Genomic DNA, 21,916 nt, shown 5'->3' with positions numbered 1-21,916 from the left:
AACATTTAGGGCTTATCAGTAATACACTTTTGAAATATTTCCACACTCACTGGCATGTTGCTTTCTAAGAACTTCCTCCTATCTCTCTGCATAGGTGAGAGATCCTAGAGTCACCTGGTCAGCCAACTTTAGCTTACCTGTTTCCTCTCTCACATAAAGTAAGGAACCAATACAGACTTCACCAGGAAACCAGGTTTTCTTTGGAGATGGCCACGTTCGCCCAACATTGATATGTTCCATCAGGTCTTCTTTGCCTATCATCATAGAAACACAGGTCTTAGCAACATAACACACCATACTTCAGGAAGTGTGATTGTGAAACACTTTCTAGAACAAGTACTTTCTGGAGCAGGTTCTCATAGGAATGTCCTCTTAAAGTGTCTATTCCTTTATGCTCAGTTAAAACTCCATTCTGTAAGCTGATCATGTTGTAGTAGTTTGAATGAGAACAACCCCACCCCACCATAGGCTCAGGTACTTGAACATTTGGTTCCCTGTTGATATACGGGAAGGTGGGACAGCTTTGCTGGAGGAAGTACATAATTGAGGGTGGGTTCTGAGAGTTCATAACCTCAAGCAATTTCTAGTTACCCTGTTGCTTCAAAATTGCAACTGAGGTCATCATGTGACCACACAGTAAGAAGGAAGTTGCCTCAAATAAGGAAGTTAGCCCTTACTGGAAATAGACCGACTGACCAGAGAGTGGTCAGGGAATCCTCACAAAAGAGTTAAGAAAAGTACCAAATAATAAGAAAAGCTATAAATAATGACAGATGCCCTGGTCTCTAAAAGGAAAATTCAGTTCCAAGTTCCAGGAAGAGTTAGAACTGCTTATTTTAGGTGAGGTGATACATAATTATAATTGTAATAAGAATCTGGCTCTGACTCTCCACCTCATTAATGGAAACACAAAAGTAACTCACTTTCTCACACTGAATTTTTGATCAGGATGTAAATGCCTTTTTCATGTTAAAATATGAATCCACTTCATTGGTTAGTGTTTAATTGTCACTCAAGTTCTTATTTTAGGTTCTTGTGATTTTGGTCAGGTTGTTGCCAGAGTTATTAGGGTCAGAGCCTGTGCTCTGAAAGCCGTAATAAGCTAGGCCTTCACCCATCTCCAGTTGAGCAATTAGGGATACAAGTAGTAAATCTCTTTAATCCTGGCACTCAGGAGGCAGAGGCAGATGGATCTCTGAGTTGGAGGCCAGCCTGGTCTACACAGGGAGTTCCAGGACAGTCAGGGCTACACAGAGAAACCCTACCTAAAAAACAAAGACAAAAACAAGCACACAAATAATAGAAGTACTAGTAGGAAGAAGGGGGAAGAGAAGAAAAGAAGAAGGAGATTTATTGAGACCACATTAGAAAGAAGAGCAATGATACCCCCACCCCACTCTGTCTGTCTTTGGGCACTGACATGAAATTCAGGAATAAGCAGAGGATAAGGCATACACATAATTAGGCATTCCTTTTCAGGTTGTGGCTTTGGCTTGACAACTTGTCAGCTTGTATAAAATCTTTTTCAGGGAGACAAGTTCCTCTTGTAGCTGGCGCTGGGTCTCAACTTTTTCGGTTTCCCAGCAACGAGCTTCTGGGGAGATGCCAATTCCACGAGATCCATTGTCTCAACAGTCTTAGAGGCAAGAGTGGAGCCTAGCCTCTTTTGAGGTCACAGCCCAGATCATTTGTAAAATACAAGGTTCTGATGTCCCAAGATGATTTTCATCGTTCATTGATAATAGAAACCAAATTTGGGGGAACTGTCAGTAACTCCCTCTCGCATGGGACTCCTTGATTTCTCTCAGATTTCAGACACAACTCTTCCTCTCCTTAAAACACACCTCACTTGTTATCTAAACAATTTCTGTGTTCCAACCTTGTCGCTCTGACCCATTTACTCAAGGGGAGGCCCATTCTCTCTAATTCCACTTCCCTCCCCCTCCCTTATACTTTTCCCCATCCCCTTTGGAGAATCTGGCTTTGACCCGAGTCCAGGCTCAGTCTGTGGCTTATTTCAGTTTCAACTTGCAGCGGAGATATTCCAAAAATCAAAGGGTAAAGAGTTCGGGACTCTTTGTTTACCATTACTGTTATTTATTACTATTTACTATACACTTGCAGAAATGGAAATAACAACATGGGAAATGAGGTGTATGGGAGGCATATGAAGTGCTGCTGAGATAGTGAACACTCATCATGTACACTTGGTCATCATTTATGACACTCCCGATATGTACATATTGCTTGAATGCTAGGCCAGGTAGCAGCTGTGTCTTGGGGAGTCCTGGCAAACCAGGACTCCTACACAGAATATGAAATGGTGATAGTGTGGAAGAATAGGAGTTTCGTTATCTGATACAGCCACATAGGGATATGTGTCAGAACTCTCAGCCTTGTTACGGGGGTTGCTGACATGAGCTTTAACTTTAAATACTGAAGAAGCTGGGGCAGATGGCAACTGTTTGCCTCGTTATGATCTAGCTGATCCCTATCTCAAGTCTGGTTTTGAATGGCCTCAAAAGTTATTATTCCCACTATAAAATGACTGTTTGTGTTTGGAGGTCAACTTTAGTTCTCACCATGGGTATCTTAGTCACTGTTACATTGCTGTAAAGAGACACTATGACTAGGGCAACTCTTATAAAAGAAAAACATTTAACTGGAGGGTTGCTTACAGTTTCAGAGGTGTAGTCCATTACCATCATGGTGGGAGGCATGGTGGCATGTATGTAGGTCCTGGAGAAGTAGTTGAGAGCTACATCCTGATCCACAGACAAAGAGAGACTGGGTTTGGTTTGAGCTTTTGAAACCTCAAAGCCCAACCCCAGGGAGGTACTTCCTCCAACAAGGCCACACCTACTCCAGCAAGGCCACACCTCCTAATCCTTTTCTTTCAATTTAGTGTCACTTCCTAGTGACTAAGCATTCAAATATATATGTGTCTATGGGTGGCAAGTGGGGGACATTCTTATTCAAACCACCACAATGGGGTAAACTATTCATTCAGAGGGGACAGTCATATCAATGGGTCACCCAGTATCATCATGTGGGGTGCTCTGCTGATGAGGCTCTGCTGTTGTGGAAGCTAAATTGCCTGCAGGGGTGAATTCTTCAGGGAAGAAAACAAATTTCCAGTGGGATGGAAGAGGATCTTGTAAGAACCAGCAGTGAACAGTTTACTGCATAGGATCTTCCTGCAAATCTGTAAAATTAAAAGAAATATGTGTTTTTTTTTTTTTTTTTTTTGTTTTGTTTTTTGTGCGCATGATTTTCAAGCCTCAGGCACTTATGTGGAAGTCTGAGGACAACCTTCTGGAGTTGAATCTCTCCTGTCAATCTCTGGGATCTGGAGGCCCAACTCAGGTCACTAGACCTATAAAGCAAATTTCTCTGTCCTCTGAGCAACCTCAAGAACATAAGCTTAATTACTTTTGCCTTAGTGTTCTCAGTTTTGAAAAGAGAAGATTAATAGCTATCAATCGATAGTGCTTGACTGGTTAATGTGTCTACCTGCAAAGTTGGGTGGGAATCTGACCAAAAGTATTAAGTCAATAAGGAGACAAACATAAAATGAAAGTGAAGACGCTAGCTTCCTTAGTTTTTTTCCTGTTGCTGTGATATAATACACTGACACAGCAACTTAAGGAAGAGGCTACTTTGGCTGTCTTGAAGGCACAAGACATTACGGCAATTAATGCAAGAGCACAAACTGCAGTCACACTATACTTCCTCCAGAATGAAAAATCAGTAATATTCATGCTAAGCTAGCTTTCTCTTTTCTGTGTAGTCTAGAACCTCCTTCCCAGCTAGCTAGTCTACCCACCTCAACTTAACCACCATAATCCCTCACAGGTGTACCCAAAGGCCCACCTGATCTAAACAATCCCTCACAGGTGCCTGCAGAATTGTCTTCTAGGTGATTCCAGTTCCTGTCAAAGTAACGATATAGACCTCTATACCTCTATGGTTAGCTAGTGACAAGCTCCATTCTCTGATCTTCAGACAAGCTTTATTTGTAGAAGCAAGATATCACTACATATTACAGATATCAACCTTGTATATTGTTTTCTAACTCATCGGGTACCTGCAGGCCTAAGAGAAAAGTGGCAGATAGCTTTTTAGCAAAGCAATTGCTAAGTTCCTGTTATATACCTATATCTGCCCTACCGCCCCACCCCAACCCCCCAACTTTCTTAGATCTTGGAATTAAAACCAGTTTGCAAGCAGTCAGTTGTATTATAAACTGATTTAAAACTATGAATCTTACTTTGTTTATTTGTAAAACAAAAGATAAACAAGTTATTTCATAGGATATTTAAAAGTAAACTGGAAATGCTGATAGAGTATAGGGATGTTGGTTGGGTTCATTTTCTCTCCCAGGTATAGAATTAAAAAGCATGAAAAATATCTCCATTTCAGCATCTTATGAACTGGAGAGAGCAGCAGGCAGACCAGCAGTTTAAGAAAGGCTTTTCTGAGGGCAAGGAGAGACACATGCAGTGCAGCAGACATAGAGAAAAAGACCCCCTACAAAGCAGAGCGGGCACTCAGGAAGCACAAAACTCCAGTCTCTTCTCAGGGACTATTTGTTCTTAAGTCCCTTATTTAGATAGAGTCGGTCAGTTTAAAGGAAGACAGTATGGTCAATTGACCCATAACAGTTGTGTAACCTGTTCTGGTTAGGCCTCCAATTTCGTGAGCCAACCTATGAACAAGGGCATACTGAAGGGAGAAAAGCCTGCCAGGCTATTGTTTTAAGCTACCAGGCTTTTGTCTCTGGTCAGGAGGGCAAAGAAGAAGCTACTCATCTTGGGAATTTGCCACCTTTATTACCTAGCCATGACCCCTCTCCTTAACTGTCTGCCTACCAGGGAATCTGTTTAATTCCTAGTCTCTTAAAATGGTATTTGAAGCCCTCAGCATGGCGCCTGGCACCCAATTCAGGAAAACTCTAGCTTGTTATGACTATATACCCTGATATACTACCACTGCTCCTACCAATTTCTTCTTCTAGAACTGGAGATTCAACCTAGTGGCCATGAACATGGTAGGCAAGTACTCCACAACTGAGCTGTTTTCCAAGCCCCCCCCCTCTCTCTCTCTCTCCTTTTCAATATTAAAAGGGTTTTTATTATACAGATGTGTTCAACAGTCTAAACAATGGTGGTCTCACAACAGTTCACAGAGGAGAATGTCTCAGCACTTCCAGTCTGATGCTGGAGTCAGTACTGGTTCAATGAAGACACAGATAGAAGGGATTCACTAATAATGGCCACGCCTTCTTCTGGCCCAATCCTTCCTCCCTCTCTTCAACAGGATTCCCACAGTTTGGCCCAGTGCTTGGCTGTGGATCTCTGCCCCAGTCCATTTCTTAATCTTCATTTTGATAAGGGTCTGGCTAAGTTGCCCAGGCTTTACACTTGTTCTGTAGCCCAGGCAGGCCTTGAAGTTTCAACTCTTCTGCCTTAGTGTATTGAACAGCAGTGATGACTGGCCTGTGTCACCAGGCCTGCCTGATAGCACTTTTATCTGAGCCTCTCACTCTCTATCAGGAAAGAGTCCAGTATTCTGTTATAAATGGCTTAGACCGTGATTATCTCAATAAATAACAAAAACAAAAAAACAAACAAAAAAAAAAAAAAAAAAAAAAAAAGAAAGAAAGAAAGAAAGAAAAAAATATATTTAGCTTCAGACAGTGCTTGTGGTCCCAGCTGAATTCTGCACTTGCCCTTAAGACACAGTTGAGGTGACTTTCCCATCAAACAGCCATCCCCTCTCTTGGTGTCTGGACTAAACTAACAGAAATAAAACATTACCAGTTTTGTCCTGGAGCCCTAGGTGCTATGCAAGAAATTACCTGTCCATCATAACAGCTGCTTGAAAAAGCAAAATGGCTCTTTCCATTGGAGTGAGGTTCTTCTCCATTTGTTAACTTGTTCCTATTAAGAAATTTGAACTAGGTATGGTGGCCCAATTCTGTATTCCAAACACTGGGAAACTGAGGCAGGACTGTGATGAGTATGCAGTTTGAAGCTGTCCTGAATTAAATATATCTAGGCCCGCTTTGGTCACAGAGTAAATATGTCTTTTAAAAAAAAGTTTACGGTTGGCCATTTTTTAGATTCCTTTCTAATAGACTCAGTCTCAGAAATAAAGAAACAGAAAATACTGTTAAGAAATTCTTATATGGCAGACCCTTGAAACAGACCTGACTGGGTGGAACCCTCATCTTCTCCCTGTCATGGTCAGTTGTGTATAATCAGACTTGCCTCAAAAGTCTCTGTACGTGGAAGGGTTATTGAATCTGCTGACTAACTGTCCAAGTGAATGATTAGCCAGGGGTAAGATCTGAAGCCACTCCCCAGCCAAAGATCTAACTTGGAAAACCATGCAGGGTCTAATAGTGCAAATATCCACAATTGCACAAGCCTGGTGTGAGGAACTGAGCAGAGCTGAGGGAACTGTTTTATGTTGTTTCTCTTCAACGCTTCTCCTCCCCCTGGACAACTACAGTGTCAAGCAACCCAAACCCTTCTTGTTTGGCTCTTTGTCCAACATTGTTTAAAATTACTAGTTAGCAGTTTGAACTAAGAGTTTTGCATATGTGTAAAAAATTATTTCTTATTCATTTGTTCCTGCTATGTAGTCCTAGCTGGCCTCTGGCCTCAGGCTCTGTGTGTGTGTGTGTGTGTGTGTGTGTGTGTGTGTGTGTGTGTGTGTGTGTGTGTGTGTGTGCTGAGATTTACAGGCATGTACCATCATGTCTGGTTTGAATGTTGGTTTGTTTGTTTTCTTTCCCCTCCCATGATGTTTTAATTATATTACTTTGTGTTGTTTATTTTAATAATGACAAGGTTTACCTATTCAGTCAGATTTGCATATAATCACACTTTAGTGCAGCCTACTTTTCTTGGATTTGTTGGGAGTATGTCTCAGGAATGCGTGTTGCAATCAGGTGCTGGGCTGACCTTGAGCACAGTATACAGTTATGGGGCCTTTGTATCTCCTTGTTGGCATACTATAATCAATCCATTTATTGTCATGATTACCGAGACCTTAATTATGAATTTCACAATTTTCTCCCTAAAGACATGAGCTTGTGCTGTGATCTTCAGGAAGGGTTCAGGGCCAACGCATAATTCTGGGTTCTTCTTAGAGACACCTACTTGGATGGAGCCAGGATGCAGGCTGGCACTTCAAAAAAAGAAAGAAAAAAAAATTTTCAGGAGAAGTCATGGTAAGCAGAGTTAGAGTTTAACAAAAAGATATGTCAACATAGATTTAAGTTCAGTTATAGACAAAGATGTGCAGTGTCTATTTGGGCTTCCCAATAGGTTAGTGCATAAGTGACTTTATAGTGGTCATGAATTTGGTGGCTTCAGAAGTCAGGCTGGTTTCTCAGGGACTTAAGTGAGATCATAGGGAAACTCCTGATTGTATTCATAGGGCAGTATATTGGTGGGATTACAGTTGATATGGTAAAACCATGGGCACAAAGATTACATGAGTGTTATTTTGTTTTGTTTTGTTTCTGTAAGTGAAGTTTATAATCTTGTTTGTTAGCTCCCCAGAAAGTTGCAGATTGATATACAGGAAAGGATAAAGACCTTTTGAAGGGTCATAGGTATTGAGACCTTAAGCACGGTTCATTGCTTATTTGAAACATCTCAATACAAAAGGAATATTGTCTCTACACAGACCACCTTCATAGTAAATACTGGTAATTTAGCTGCAATTAACTAGACACCAGGTGAGGGACTCCTTTGCCTTGTGTATCTTTTTAAACTTCCCATCTTTCTATTTATCCCCAGACCATTTTGCACAGTGGTGTCCTGTCAGCCTGTCACTGTGGTCATTTTACTTAAAAAATATGAGGAACCAATTTAATAAATTATGGCTCTATTATTAAACTCTACCACCATATAGAATGAACCCACTGTGAGCTCTTTCTCATCTTTTTGAAGAACCCTCTTGTCCAGCTTCTACATGAAAACAGACTGTCCTTTTACTTTGTTATTCCCTAAGCCCAGCAGGCAAGTGATAGGCTTATTGTAGTTGCTGATGAACTCATTGTGTAGTGAATGAGCCAAGGTGGTTTTTCCAGACCACTTAGATGTGAGTCCAGGTCACTTAATTTCTTCTTCCCATGTTTCCTGTCTGTGGGAATGTTGCATGTCATGGATTTCCAGTCAATCAGAATGATTATCTGCCAAATGATGCCAATAACTTCTGAAAGAGATAGAAAAATATGGACATAGTCAAGGATGAATAATTATCTAGGTCAAGAGAAATTTAAATAGCATCTAAAGGCAGCATTCTTGTTTAGGACTGCCATCTAGTGTTTACGAAAGCAAAGTACATGACATGTAAATGGCTGTGATTGCAAGCTACAAACTTTGTATTTGCAGGGGTGAAAACCTGTTTTTATAAAACTAAATATGTTGGTAAGTAGTTAATTGGTAGGAAGGTGTGTGCTTTTGTTTTGTGTAGTTTTCATATAGGAACTTAAAAGTATTATCTTGTTCAAGTTTTGTTCAATTGACATTTTCCCTCTCTGAGAAACGACCTATCTCATTATGTAGTCTAAACTGGTCTCCAATTTTCAGGAATCCGCTTGCCCTACCTTCCAGAGACCTGGGATTACAAGTATGAGACACCACACCACCACTCCTACCCCCAATCTATGTTTTAATAAAATCTCAGTGTATAATCCTGCCTGTCCAGGGACTTGCTCTGTAGACCAGGCTGGCCTGAAACTCACAGAGATCTGCTTTCCTCATTGTCCCTAGTGCTGGCATTAAAGGAGTATGTCACCACCCATGGCTTCAGTAGAAAAGTTAATACCTGTTTGAATGTGGTGGGGGCATAAAAGTGCTAAGACTTAGTGCATGGTTTTAGAGAAGCTTGAGTTCTCCCTCTTCTTTTCCTGAAGTGTTAAGGCTGAGACTATAAGAGTAGCACTAGATAGGATGTCGTTAGCTGGGATGACCACAGTGCTGGAAATGCCTGTTTTGGGTGGTGTTCAGTTGGCTGTCTATGGGCCTCACATCATCTCTGACAAGGCTGGGGACAAGTTAGTACCCAGGTGTTTATGTACAATATTTTTAAAATAATTTTTATTCTTTCTCTGCATGTACATATGAAAAATGACAAACATTGTAAATATGACAGAGCTATAAGCATTGACTCCCAGATCCTATAGCAACCTATAAAATATATGGTATTATTATTGCCATTTTTCATGAGGCATAGGTAGGTTAACTAACTCATACAAGGTTAAACAGCCAGAAAACAGCAAAGCTGAATTTAACTCAGATAATTGAACTATGATCCAGTATAGATAGGTTTTTGATTAATATACAATGCTGCTTTGTTTTGTGAAATCATAAAGAAAACATGCTGCTATTAACCATGACAAGTATATTTTATGTATTGACTGCTACAAATCTTAGGACAATATACTTGATAAGAATTTGGTCACATCCGAAGTTCTGTTTAATATTAGCAGATTGAGATTAATTTGGGAATATAAGCAGAGAGATGAAACATCATGATTCTTCTGAATTCACCAGCCATACCCCCTGTCCTCAAACCTATGATCATCCTGGAATGAGGAAGCAGGGACAGAGGGATTATGTGAGAGTCTTTACAAGCTTGAATGGTGGACATGAATGTCAGGACATACCCTTAAGTGGAGAGTGATAGCTTTGCATTACTTACTCCTCTACTGGTCCCCACATTTGTTTACACCTGTGCAAACACACACACACGTGCACACACAGACATATACACACCATTCCTTCCCATGTGTGATGGTTTAGCACCATTTCCTCTTATTAGGGTAACACCTGGGATCTGGGACCCTGGGAATGCATCTAAGAAAAGAACAAATAAACAGGAAGAATGAAACAGCTTGTTGGACTTGACCTACTCTTATCCACCTCTCAAGACTCAGGGGAAGACATCTTTCTCAGAATCATGCCCACAACAGAGGGTTCTTATATCTTAATAGTCTAATGGGAATAACTTAAATAGGAGTGAATGAGTGAGCCTACTCCAAAGCTAGAAGAGGGACACTCAATACTTATCCCTCACTATTTCTAAGTGGAAGTTGTTGCAGTGTCCCTAGCACACGAATGGAGGAAGTGGAATTAAAACTGAGCCTGGTTACTTCAAAACTGTGTCTCCAGCCCCATCACCACCAGCAAATTGTAACCTCTACCCCCACAAGCAACGTTACACATTTTGGGTCAGTCTAGTATGGAACATCTCAATGGGCTAAAGCATGAAGAACTTTCCAGCTGACATTGTATGGTTTCTTTATATACTCAATAGAAATCTGTAGTGTAGAATACATAACATGCATGTGAATAGCATATGGTGATAAGTACATTTAATTAAGTTTGTATCTTAAAGGATTATCAAATCATGGCTATCAACTATCAGATTACTATTGTAATACCGTGCTTCAATTCCCAAAATGGTACATGCTACAAATTTAATATATAAAAAGATTTTCAAAGGATTTGCTAAATTATCAGAGTAGAAAAGGGCTTGGAAGTTAAGAGCTTGAGGACCACTCTGTTAATCTATTCTCCTTGTTTGTTTTCTATTTGAGAAAGGCTTCACATAGTACATGATGGCCTGAACTTTCATTTGAATTTCTGTCCTCCTGCCGGTCTATCCCCAGTGTTGGGCTTAAGCAGTTCTCCTATGTTACAGTTTCACAGCTGTATCTCTCATTGATTAAGGAAAAGGTCTAGCCTACACATTAGCCTCCTTTCTTATCTTTCTTTTTCTTTTGGGCATTTGCTTTCCTATCAAGAGTTCTTGCTCTGAAATGCTTGTCTGTGTCTGTCCCAGTAGGTGACTGGTCTCAACAGGAGAAGCTCTCTTTGCTTGATCTTTGTTTATCGTCACAGAGAGTGTTCTGTGCTTAAGTGAGTGCTCAGAACATCCAGTGCAGTGTCCACAGCATGCTGGTGGTCCAGGACAACAAAATAATGTCTTAGTATATTTAGCACAGTCTTTATATCTTATTTCCTACAAAACAACCATTGTGTGAGATAATATTCTGGCCAAGGTGTCTATTTTATGTCTGCCTCTTGTGCTTTTATTGTAAGGAGACTTAGAGAGAAGAGGTTAAAAAAAAGTGTATTCTCATGATTGACAAATCTGTATCTTTGGAAGGTGGCATTGAGGTTTTGAAATTGTTTTAAAGTCTTTTCTGGAAAAAAAAAAAAAGAAAGTTGGAAGAAGGAAGAGGAGGTCATATATTCTAGAGCTCAGTTGGCAATTCTAAATCCAAAGTGTCAGGGGAAAGTTCTGCAGTGTGTCTCTCTTTTTGTAATTCTCTATTTGTATTAAGTTCCTCGCTTTCCTACCATTGTGTATGTGCATTTTCCCACTGCATTTGACAGTGCATCAGGGAACGAAGTTCAGTAACTTAGGTCTTGACCCCTCTGGTGCTCAGATATCTGGGGAAAACATAGTAAAGGTTTGATCTTGTAACTGTTTGTCATCTGCCTGAGGAGACTGATAAAAATAACAGAAACACTGCTTAATGTTAATTGTATAAATGAGCTGAAGTGAGAAAACACAGTACAAGGCTCTAAATCTCTTGACATCACTTGTGCAGCTTTTCTTAGGCTGCCCAAAGTATCTCACAGTGCATCAGCCATCATTTTGAAGGAGGCATGGCTGTGGCTTCTAGCATCATCCCTTGATGAGTTAGGAAAAAGCAGGTTCCAATCAATCAAAGTTGACACATATACTAGTATCTGTTAGGGGATATCCAATGGCCAACTAATAATGGTTAACTAGGTACAAGCTGTTCCAACCCCACTCCATCACGTTGGAAGGAGGAAATGGAAAAGAAAAGGTGTAAGCCTGCATTCCTTACACTTGTCCTAACTACTCTTACCCTCCTATGAATGTATCTGGCTGTTAAGCTTTTTTTTTTTTTCTCCAGATCCTTACAAACTAGATATTACATTATCTATAAATTTAATTCTGCCAAGCATGGGAACACAACCTGAACAGTATGACATGACAAAAGCCTAGCTATGTGCAATCTTCATCATACATACAAATATACAAGATTACATGACAATCACCACAATGTTTCATCAGTGTCCTCATTTCATGGGAAGGTCATATCTATAATCTGCACTTTTGCTTGGAACTCATATTAATAAAAGTTTTCTTTCCCACAAGCTTATTCAACTTATTTCAAAATCTAAGACTCCATGAGTGCTTTAAAGTTGATGTTCCCATTTTAGAGGGTGACTTCTGAAGATTCTAATTGGATGACCTTAGGGCAAGCTGACTAATCAAGCACCAGTGTATAATTTTCAAATAGTTAAAAATATGACTCACATTTAAATACCACATGTGGTAATCTCATATACCTGTCAAAGAATGGTTGGACTCATCAGTGAGTAAGCAAGCTGGATGACAAAAGTTAGTTCAAAGGATACAGGATGATAAAGTGTGATTTTCTCAGGGATGGAAAGAGTGCTGCGTAAAGACTGAAAAGTTAGAGATACAATTTAGTATTGTACAATACAAACAACTTTTGGGGTTATCTTTTGTGTTGCAAATAATTCATTTGCAGTTACACTGGGCAAAATTATTAGCAAATTGCATTTAAAGAGCTATGATTTGAGTGACTCAGCTTGAAGGGTCATAATAAATAAAGGAATCACAGACTCGGATTTAAAAATAAGTTGCTAATTTACAGGGAAGGGAAGACAAGTGAGCATGGGGGAGGTAGATGGTACACAGCTATTTTCCCAGGGGAGATGAACACTTATCAGATGAAAAAGGCATTCATCCGTTCATTCCCCACATAATCAGAGCAAGTGACATGTTCTTATTTCTGTTAGTAAACCATATTAGTATTGAATGTGCTTCAGTAGTTTATATACTTTTTAGAATGTCTTACAATTCCCATTTCAAAGTCCACACAGGATGTAGATTCTAAAGTAGCTCTACTGTGGGTAGTTCATTCATCCCTAATCTCATTAGGCCGTTAATTCCCAGAGGAGCAAGCCTAGTATATGCTGTTTCCAAACACTAAACAAATGTTACTAAGTGAAACCACAGGCTCATTCTCAATCTCAGAAAATACACTTTGTTTTGCAAACACCCCTGAACTCAATTTGTATAACCTTGTTACTTTACCACTCTTTAATGCTAACAACTTCACATGTTTTCTTGTATACATATACTTTAATAGAGATTTCTGATAGAATTGGGGGAACTTCCTTTGCTCCTAAATATTGAATTGTATTAATTATAGCAGTAGAGAGTTTGCCTGCCATTTTCTCTATCAACAACAACAAAAATATTAATTGGTGCTTAATGATGAAATATGAAGCTAAAGAGTGTAAACTTACAAAGCAAATTCGAGTAGAATACAGATTTTCTTATTCAGAAAAGCTGAGACGAGGTGACACAGAGCTCTCCACTACTTACATTGTTTCTTATCTTTCAGTTAAAAATTCCCTCCATCCTCTATTTCAAATCTTCAGATTGATCAAATCTAAGTCAAACGTAGCCTTTAGTAAAGTCAGTGCCTCTATTTCCATCTTTACCTTACTGTCTCCAAATATAGAAGGCCCTCCTGTACCAAGACAAACTATCTCTAAATTAGGAATTTAGAAATTCTGTGTTGCAGCAAAATAATCAAACATTTGCTCCTGGTTATAAAATAGATCCTTCAGTCTCTAATTGATACTGGGGGGGGGGGTTTACGCAGACTTATGGGGATCCTTTCCCTTCTTACTTTCACTATTCTTCAAGGCTAGACCCCCTACCTTGCAAAACTCAGAGGGGAACTAAGAGCTTTAAAAATACAGCTCAATTTTCCCCCCTTTGGAGAAGTGAAAAGGGTGCCCCGCCCCCACCAGTGAAAAGAATTTGATCGTGTCTTTAAATAAGATATTTAAGTCCTAAGACCCCCACCACATGGTACACTCTCAAGGTCTACGAACCCCCTCTCAACCTGCCCAAACTGCCTTAGACTGGAAATCCACGTCCTAGTCCAGGGTTATGGTGGGTCCGTCCTCAGAAGTCACTAAGGACTTGTGTTACTTCCCTTGCGAAGAAATAGAATAATCGTGGAAATTTAAGCGGAAATCACTTCATTTTTGTTCCTAAATTAAGGGAAGCATGTGTCCTATAATCCCTGAGAAAAAGAACTTTCAGGGGCAAAGGAGCGAACAGGTAATTTAGAAGAAAAACAGAAAGTGGTCTCTATTTGCCTGGGACTTCCTTTGGAGTTGGGGGAGTTAGGGACTTCTATGTACGTTGTCTTTGGGAATGAGGAAAAAATAAAGAGATATTCCGAAGCCTGAGGCTTCTCGGATCCTTTACCGACCAAACTTGGGAGATTTGGAGCAAGACAATTTAATATTTTCTCCTTTTTGTGAAGTGTAACAAACACAAGTTGGGCGCAGCGCGGCTGCTCTGAGCTTGCCAGCCAGGCAGGCCGCCGGAGCACCAATCAGCGCGCGCCTGCGCTCTATATATACGGCGGCTGGGCCCGCGCTACACTATCGGTGTCTAGCCACTAGTTCCTGAGATTCGCATCCTCATCATGTCGGAGACTGCTCCTGCCGCCCCTGCTGCTGCTCCTCCTGCGGAGAAGGCGCCTGCGAAGAAGAAGGCTGCCAAGAAACCGGCAGGGGCTCGCCGCAAGGCGTCCGGACCCCCAGTGTCCGAGCTCATCACTAAGGCTGTGGCCGCCTCCAAGGAGCGCAGCGGCGTGTCCCTGGCTGCGCTCAAGAAGGCGTTGGCGGCCGCCGGCTACGATGTGGAGAAGAACAACAGCCGCATCAAGCTGGGGCTCAAGAGCCTGGTGAGCAAGGGCACCCTGGTGCAGACCAAGGGCACCGGCGCCTCCGGCTCCTTCAAGCTCAACAAGAAGGCGGCTTCCGGCGAGGCCAAGCCCAAAGCCAAGAAGGCAGGCGCGGCCAAGGCTAAGAAGCCCGCGGGTGCAGCCAAGAAGCCTAAAAAGGCGACTGGTGCTGCCACCCCCAAGAAAGCCGCCAAGAAGACCCCGAAGAAGGCGAAGAAGCCCGCGGCGGCTGCCGTGACCAAGAAAGTGGCCAAGAGTCCAAAGAAGGCTAAAGTTGCCAAGCCTAAGAAAGCCAAGAGTGCGTCTAAGGCCGTGAAGCCAAAGGCTGCCAAGCCCAAGGTTGCTAAACCCAAGAAGGTTGCAGCCAAGAAGAAGTAGGCTGTCTTCCTCCTTAAACCCAAAAGGCTCTTTTCAGAGCCACCACTCCCACTTGAAGACAGAGCTGTGACACTTGTGTGGTGACTACCTCCTTCCCCTTACTTTCTGCGCAGGCAGGTTGCATGGGATGCAGTCCAGTCAGTCCCGCGGGGTGGACTCCCTATTTCACCCTAAGATGGTGCCTGTACTGTGCGAGTGAGGATGTGTTCAGTGCTGTTGCTCCACTCCACGGCTGTCGATAGCCAAGGGTAACCCTAGGCACTACTCAGTATTGATCTAGGTGGTTTGAAAGTTGCGCCTTGCTTGCGGGTTGGCTCACTCCCGCCCCAGACTTGAGTCCTTAGTTTGATTGGGCGCCAATCGGTGTTGCGGTCTCCGGAAGCTTTCTCTTGTGTGGAGAAAAGCATCTTTTCCTAAGGTGTCGCGAAGCTTGGGAGATCAGGTGCAGCCAACGAGCTGACTTCCTTAACGTAGACATTTAAATGTCTATGGAAAGGACCCACCCGCCCAGTTACTCCGGACCTGGGACTAATGTTTCTCGTACTTTCGGTTTGTTTGCTTCAAAGAGGATGATGGGTCAAACTGCGTCACAACCTTGGTCAGCCATTTTTTTTTTTGTTTTGTTTTGTTTGCGACTTACCGATTGTTAGACTTGTTTTGCCTTATTTTGACACACAGTCTCATTTTAGATGGTCCTCAAACTGGCTTCCTGAAATGTTTAGGTTGTAGATGTGTGTCAACTGTAACGATCGACCTTGCATTATTAATACTGAGGTTTCTTGCTACGCTTTGAATAAATTACTATCTGTTGAAGGTGTATTGGGATGCTTTAAATAAGAGCCCTTTATTTTCATGTTTGATATCCTCAGCTTTTCTCCTAGATTAGGTGATGGAGAATTCCGTTTTGCACTAAATCTTAACAGGATTTTTTTGAAGCCTGGATTATTGCCGGTGTTTGCCATAGTGGTGGGAAGCATGCCTTTTAGAAACCAACAAGCATTTCCACAGCAATGGATCCAGTGTTTATTTCAGTATCCCAGGCGTTAATCATCTGGAAAAGCCAGGAGATCAAGAAAGGAAAATCTTTGTGGTTTTGAGTCCTCGGTTTAAATGAACACCCCCCCCCCCGTAAGGCATAGTAAATAGACCCATACCGCACCCCCACACCCCCACCTTCAGGACTACCTGTGAACTGTCTCAATTCTTCCCAGCTGTAGTAATTTCATGTTTGCCATAGGCTAAATTCCTGGGGTAAAGTTTCTGTTTGGGTCTTTCTGGTAGTTTCTAAGGTAGACTTATAGTCTTCATTCAGTGTGGAAGGTATTTAACACATAGCAAGAATTCAAGTACTGATAATAAACTGATGCCATATAAATTCAATAGAAATAAGTAATTTCTTATTTCTTATTCCCTTAATAGTTCATTAGTTGTCCAGGGTACTGAACATGGTATCAGGTGTTCCACAACTTGTTTTTACTTTTTATTTTGTGAAATAGGCCTCATCCTATCTGTAGCCCAAACTGGCCTGAAACTTGTGACCTTCCTGCCTCAGCCTCCTATAGCTGGGGTTACAGGTTTTTGTCACCATATCTTCCTTGCTTCCTTTCCTTCTCCTCCTCCTTCCTTTTCATTTTTGTGTTTAATATGTATCTTAATGTATTCTCTAGTATTCCATCACTCGGGAAAGTTTCTTGGCATTTTTATTGAGTTTGTTTTAAAAAGAATCATGAAGTTTCTTAAGGAACAACAAAAACAATAACAAAATGTTTTTCTTTCTGTTCAGGTATTTGTGTTATCTCCCTAAACATCTTTAAACCTTCTCCAAATATTTCTTAACATTTCTTTTTATTTTTAATCCTATAAACTTACCTTTATTACTGTTGGCAATGACACTTTATGAGATTTGATTCCTTTAGGGATATCCCAGGAAGTGGACATTAAAACTACTTAGTTATTGATGCAAATTAATCAACAATTTTAGGACAAGTCTGCCATCGAAACATAAGGTGAGCACAGATATAACACATATGAAACTTCCAAATCTAAAAGCACTATTCATAAGAAAAAAAATAAGTAAATCTATTTTAAATCTACTACATCCAAAATATTGTCATTTAATGTAAAATGAATATAAATTAGGTAATATTCTACAATTTTTGTTTTTTATACTGCATCTTTTTATGGTTTTTTGTTTGTTTGCTTGCTTTTTTACTTGCAGTGAATATTAGTCCAGGATATGCACTATTTCCTGTGTACGGTTAGCTACCTGTGGCTGTGGAGACATAAATACAGCTTCACGATGACTTCAGGCCTCTGCTGTCGTTCTTTGTTTATGATGAGAGTGTTTAAAATACGCACTGTTAATTAATGTATTGTATTCTGAAATTATGAAGACAATGTCTGAGTGTTTCTGATGTTATTTGGGCTCAGTTGAGATAATCAGAAATTTTTTATTCAAAATGGAATTGAGCTGGGTGTGATGGCAAAACGAATCCCAGCCATCTGGAAACATGCAGCAGGATCTCTGTGAGTTCTAGATAATCATAGTCTAGTGAATTCTAGGACAACCAGGGCTGCATAGTTGACACCCTGAATTAAAACTAAACAATTCACAATTAAAAAATAGTTAAAAGATGGAACTGAGTTCCAGGAGCAGAGGTTACCTGCTGTCAGGTGACTGGGGCCTTTTCTGAGCCATCAGAAAGTAGAAACCAAATCTCTTAAGCCAAAGGGTAGAATAGAGCAAAACTACAGGGAAGGCCCTAGATAAAAGCTGTGCAAGCTATATTTCCTCATCTCTTGTTGGAGTTTCCCAGTTCCTCCCTGAGCCATGTGAACTCCTGTCACTGGAAATATATCACTGACCTGAATTAAATCAAGTTGTAGCAACCAGGGATATAATTGTGGATGCTAAATATAGCACAGGGTGAGGTGGCACTTTTGTAAAGCCAACACTGAGGGCACTAAAGTAGGAGGATCTTGAGTAACTGAATTACTTAGCAAAATCTTGTCCAGAAGAAGGTATGGGTCATCACACCTTTAATCTGAGCACTTGGGAGGTAGAGGCAGCTGATCTCTGTGAGTTCAAGGTCAGCCTGCTCTTCATACAGACTTCCAGAAAGGTCAGGGCTATGGAGAGAGACTTTGCCAAAAACAAAGCAAACCTAACCAAAACAACAAATGCACATACAAACCACCACAACAAAAACCAAAGCAACCAAACACTCAGACAACAAAAGTGTTACTTCAACTAAAACCACAAATGACGTTTAAAGACTGATGCCTTGTGAAGGCAGCATGCTTTTCTGTAGTGAGTTCTATCACCAGTAAATAAATAAATAATATAACAACAAAGTTCAAAGTAATGGAACTATTCAAATTATCCACTATAGTGCATCTTCTTCCCATATTTTCTAATCTATACATTTGCTTGATTTCTACACTCCAAGAGTCATATGCGAATAATCCTCCCCACAAAAGATAATTGCTTTTATGATTTTCATTCAATGCTTCTTTGGGTTTCAGTTTATTGGATTTTGATATTTAAAATTGATCCAAATATAGGAAACATATTTTTGTAGATTGTTTTTCCTTTTATAAATTTCCCTCAATTTTGGTACTCGGGCCTTGTGTATGCTAGACAAATGATCTCTAGTTGTGGCTATATATCTAGTCCTGGTCTGTACTTTTATATGGAATACTTTCTTTTAATTATTTGAGAGGTAAAAAATTATCTCACCCATAGCCTTTAGATGCAATATTACAACTCCCTATCTTTTTGGTTTTTTTTTTTTTTTTTTTTTTTTTTAACCTTTTCCCTCTTTTCCTTATAAAACAAGTGCTTCAATTAGTGACTGGCTTAGGTCTGACCAGCTATTTATCTTAAGGCTATAAGTTGGTCTGTTTAGGAAAACTTTTCTCGGTTTATGTTTGTTAAATTGTCTACCTTTACTTTTGAGTTATCTGGTGACCTGTAAACTCATTCAGCTCAGATGAATGGAGAAAAAATTGTGAAGTTCATTCATATTTAAAAGCAAAGAGTTCACAGGAAATGAATGAAACTCAAAGATGAAGTTAGACTGAGCAACTTCGAATCAATTATGGTAGCCCAGGAAAGTAGGGTTCAAGTTTCAAAAGATGACACAGTTGGTGAAAACTAGTTGGAGACAGATATTCAAACCCTGTTGACAGTGTTGGTGTCTGAGTAAGGCCTCATGCCACTACGCTTTCCATATCCAGAGTGGTAGGAATCATTCTCCATGTCCAAGTATAAGAATGGAGATTCCTTCCCAAGGCAAATTTATTCTGATTTTAGGTAGGCTAGGAAAAAACAGATATTTCCTCAATCTGCTGATTATCAGTTGAAGATAATCATCATGCCAATATGGCAAACCTTGAGGTAACAGTCTTCTTATCTTTTCAAGTTTATATCCATCCTTACTAATTTTATAATTTTCAATAATAAGATATAGGATTACTTCCCTTGGGCCTAAAGGTAACAGGTAATTCAGCTCTACCAACTGAAAGGAAATGTAGACAATAGCTTTATATTTGAAATTCCAGCTGGAGATGAACAAAAGCCATGAATGCAGGACTATACTATCAGAGAATGGATCAGGGATTAGGAGCAGGTGGTAACATCACTTATTGAGATCTAGCATTTCCTGAGTACTTATGGTAGTATGCCAAACACAGTAGCTGTTTATTACACATTTATTTCACAACAGTCCTGGCATAGCACATTGAGGTGAGTGTTACTATTACTCCAATTATAGAGATTAACAATGGAGGCTTGGCAAAATTAAGGATTCCATTTTTTGGCTTCTGATCTACGAGCCATTATTTTCTATATAGTAATAATTTTCCACAAACGTATATGAAACATTTAACTGAAATTTTCTAATCTTGCATTTAGAATTTAAAAAAATTGAAATGTATTTTAATACTGTCAGTCTAGGATAAACAAATATTTCAATAAGTAATGTGAAAATACTTTGTTAACTTTTTTTCGTATGAACTATTTTTAATCTGGAATAAACTACATTTAAAGAACAATTTGAACTAGACTAGCTAAATTTCAAATGCTTTTCTGCCATTCAGTTCTCACAGTGAATAGTGCAGGGAAAACAAAAGCATGTGCTCTGGGGCAGTATCTAGCACTTTCCAAGAAGGCAGTAATTCTGATGTGGCCCTGACATTAAGAGAGACTCATTAATATCTTGTGTTTTACTGGCTTACCTATGTCTCTTCATGCCAGCTCTGACCAAGTTAAGAATCTAATCAAGGACAGTCTATCACAGCTTCTTCTGTCTACCTGGAGGCAGTCTTATATCTGGAACAGAATCACCTTTGAAGAAATTTTACTTGATCATCCATTTTGGTACAAGTTTATTTATTGTATTTGTTAGCTGTGAGACTGTCTGGCAATATTTGCTGGTAGTTAACTTATTAAAATCCCTTAAGTCTGAAATGGTAGGAAACAATTTGAATGGTAGTAATAATTATAAATAATAATCCAAACTAACTACTTTTACATTCATTTTTTTTGAAACAGGATGTTACTTTGTTGTCCATGCTGACCTATGTAACTCTCTGTGTAGTGTAGGACAGCCAGGCCTCAAATTCCTTATCAACTTGCTTCAGCCTCCTGATGGGGCTGAGGGCTCTTCTCAGTACTTGATTCATAATATTGTCTGCTGGGTTGGGGGGTGGCTTCTCTCTGGTCATCCACTTTTTTAATTCAACACTGAATAAATCTATAAATTGCTTATAACGGACTTTATTGTTTTTATTGATCACTATGTGCTTCTCTCTGCTTTCTCTGATAAGGGCATCACCATCCAAAGCATTCTAGAAAGCAGCTACATCCCACGGCCAGAGTCTCAATGAACATGAGCTTCTGCAAAAATGAATGTAAACCAAAACAAATATAGGATGCAGGTGGGGAGGCAGGCCATGTATAATTTGATAATCTGTTAGTTTAGAGGGAAGTTTACCTGGAAGTTAATGCAAGCCAAGTATCTAATGTCCAACTTCTAAGGCCCAAGATGCAGTTCTAAGATTGTAGTCATTTTGTTATTATGTATCAGAGTCATTTAGGCTTGGGTTTTTGTTTCATTTCTTTAGTTTATATTCCCAGTATTTGCATCATATGTAGTGAAGGTCTTCATTTTATGTTCACCCGATCATAATCTCAATTATAATTCACCTCATGCCACATGCCTTTAGTGAGTCCCAACACTCATCAAAGGCAGGCAGATCTCAGAATTCCAGGCCAGCCAGGTCTACAGAGCAGTTCCTGGATAGCCAGGGCTACACAGAGAAGCCCTGTCTCAAAAATACCTAAAAGAAAAAAATGGAAACAACAACAAAAAAAAAATCTTTAATCAACTTTCATGTGATCCTTAGAATGATACGAGAGTATTTGGAATTTGGGGTGACAAATATTTAGTTACATTCATTTTGGGCTTAGTGATATGAGGTGTCTACAGACATGCTTATATATTAGCAGTATTACTTGAGTTATTGCCAGCGTTTCTGATGTGAGGCTTCAGCAAACACTGTACTATGCCCAAGGCTCACCTGGATTCCTGGCAAGATCATGCATTGTTAGGTACAGGTGAGTATTCTTAGTTATTAGAGCCAGGCATGAATATAGTGTAGAGAAAACTT

The 21,916-nt window shown here is 40.0% G+C and overlaps 2 protein-coding genes across 2 annotated transcripts in view; both read left to right on the top strand.

The window, feature by feature from the left end:
• The window catches only part of LOC127229472 (histone H2B type 1-C/E/F/G/I), a 60,491-nt gene that overhangs the window by 36,146 nt on the left and 2,429 nt on the right, over nucleotides 1-21,916 (top strand). The window lies entirely within an intron of this gene.
• Nucleotides 14,594-16,097, top strand: LOC127229462 (histone H1.2). Its single transcript, XM_051194569.1, has one exon. The coding sequence runs from the start codon at nucleotides 14,606-14,608 to the stop codon at nucleotides 15,242-15,244; it is 639 nt and encodes a 212-aa protein (XP_051050526.1). The 5' UTR covers nucleotides 14,594-14,605; the 3' UTR covers nucleotides 15,245-16,097.

This window comes from Phodopus roborovskii, unplaced genomic scaffold, assembly GCF_943737965.1.
Source record: "Phodopus roborovskii unplaced genomic scaffold, PHOROB, whole genome shotgun sequence".
In the NCBI taxonomy this organism is placed as follows: Eukaryota; Metazoa; Chordata; class Mammalia; order Rodentia; family Cricetidae; genus Phodopus; species Phodopus roborovskii.
This window is presented reverse-complemented; position numbering and strand designations above follow the sequence as displayed.

Excerpts from the sequence above, each read along its gene's own strand:
- LOC127229462 (XM_051194569.1), top strand. The coding sequence starts at position 14,606 with ATGTCGGAGACTGCTCCTGCCGCCCCTGCTGCTGCTCCTCCTGCGGAG.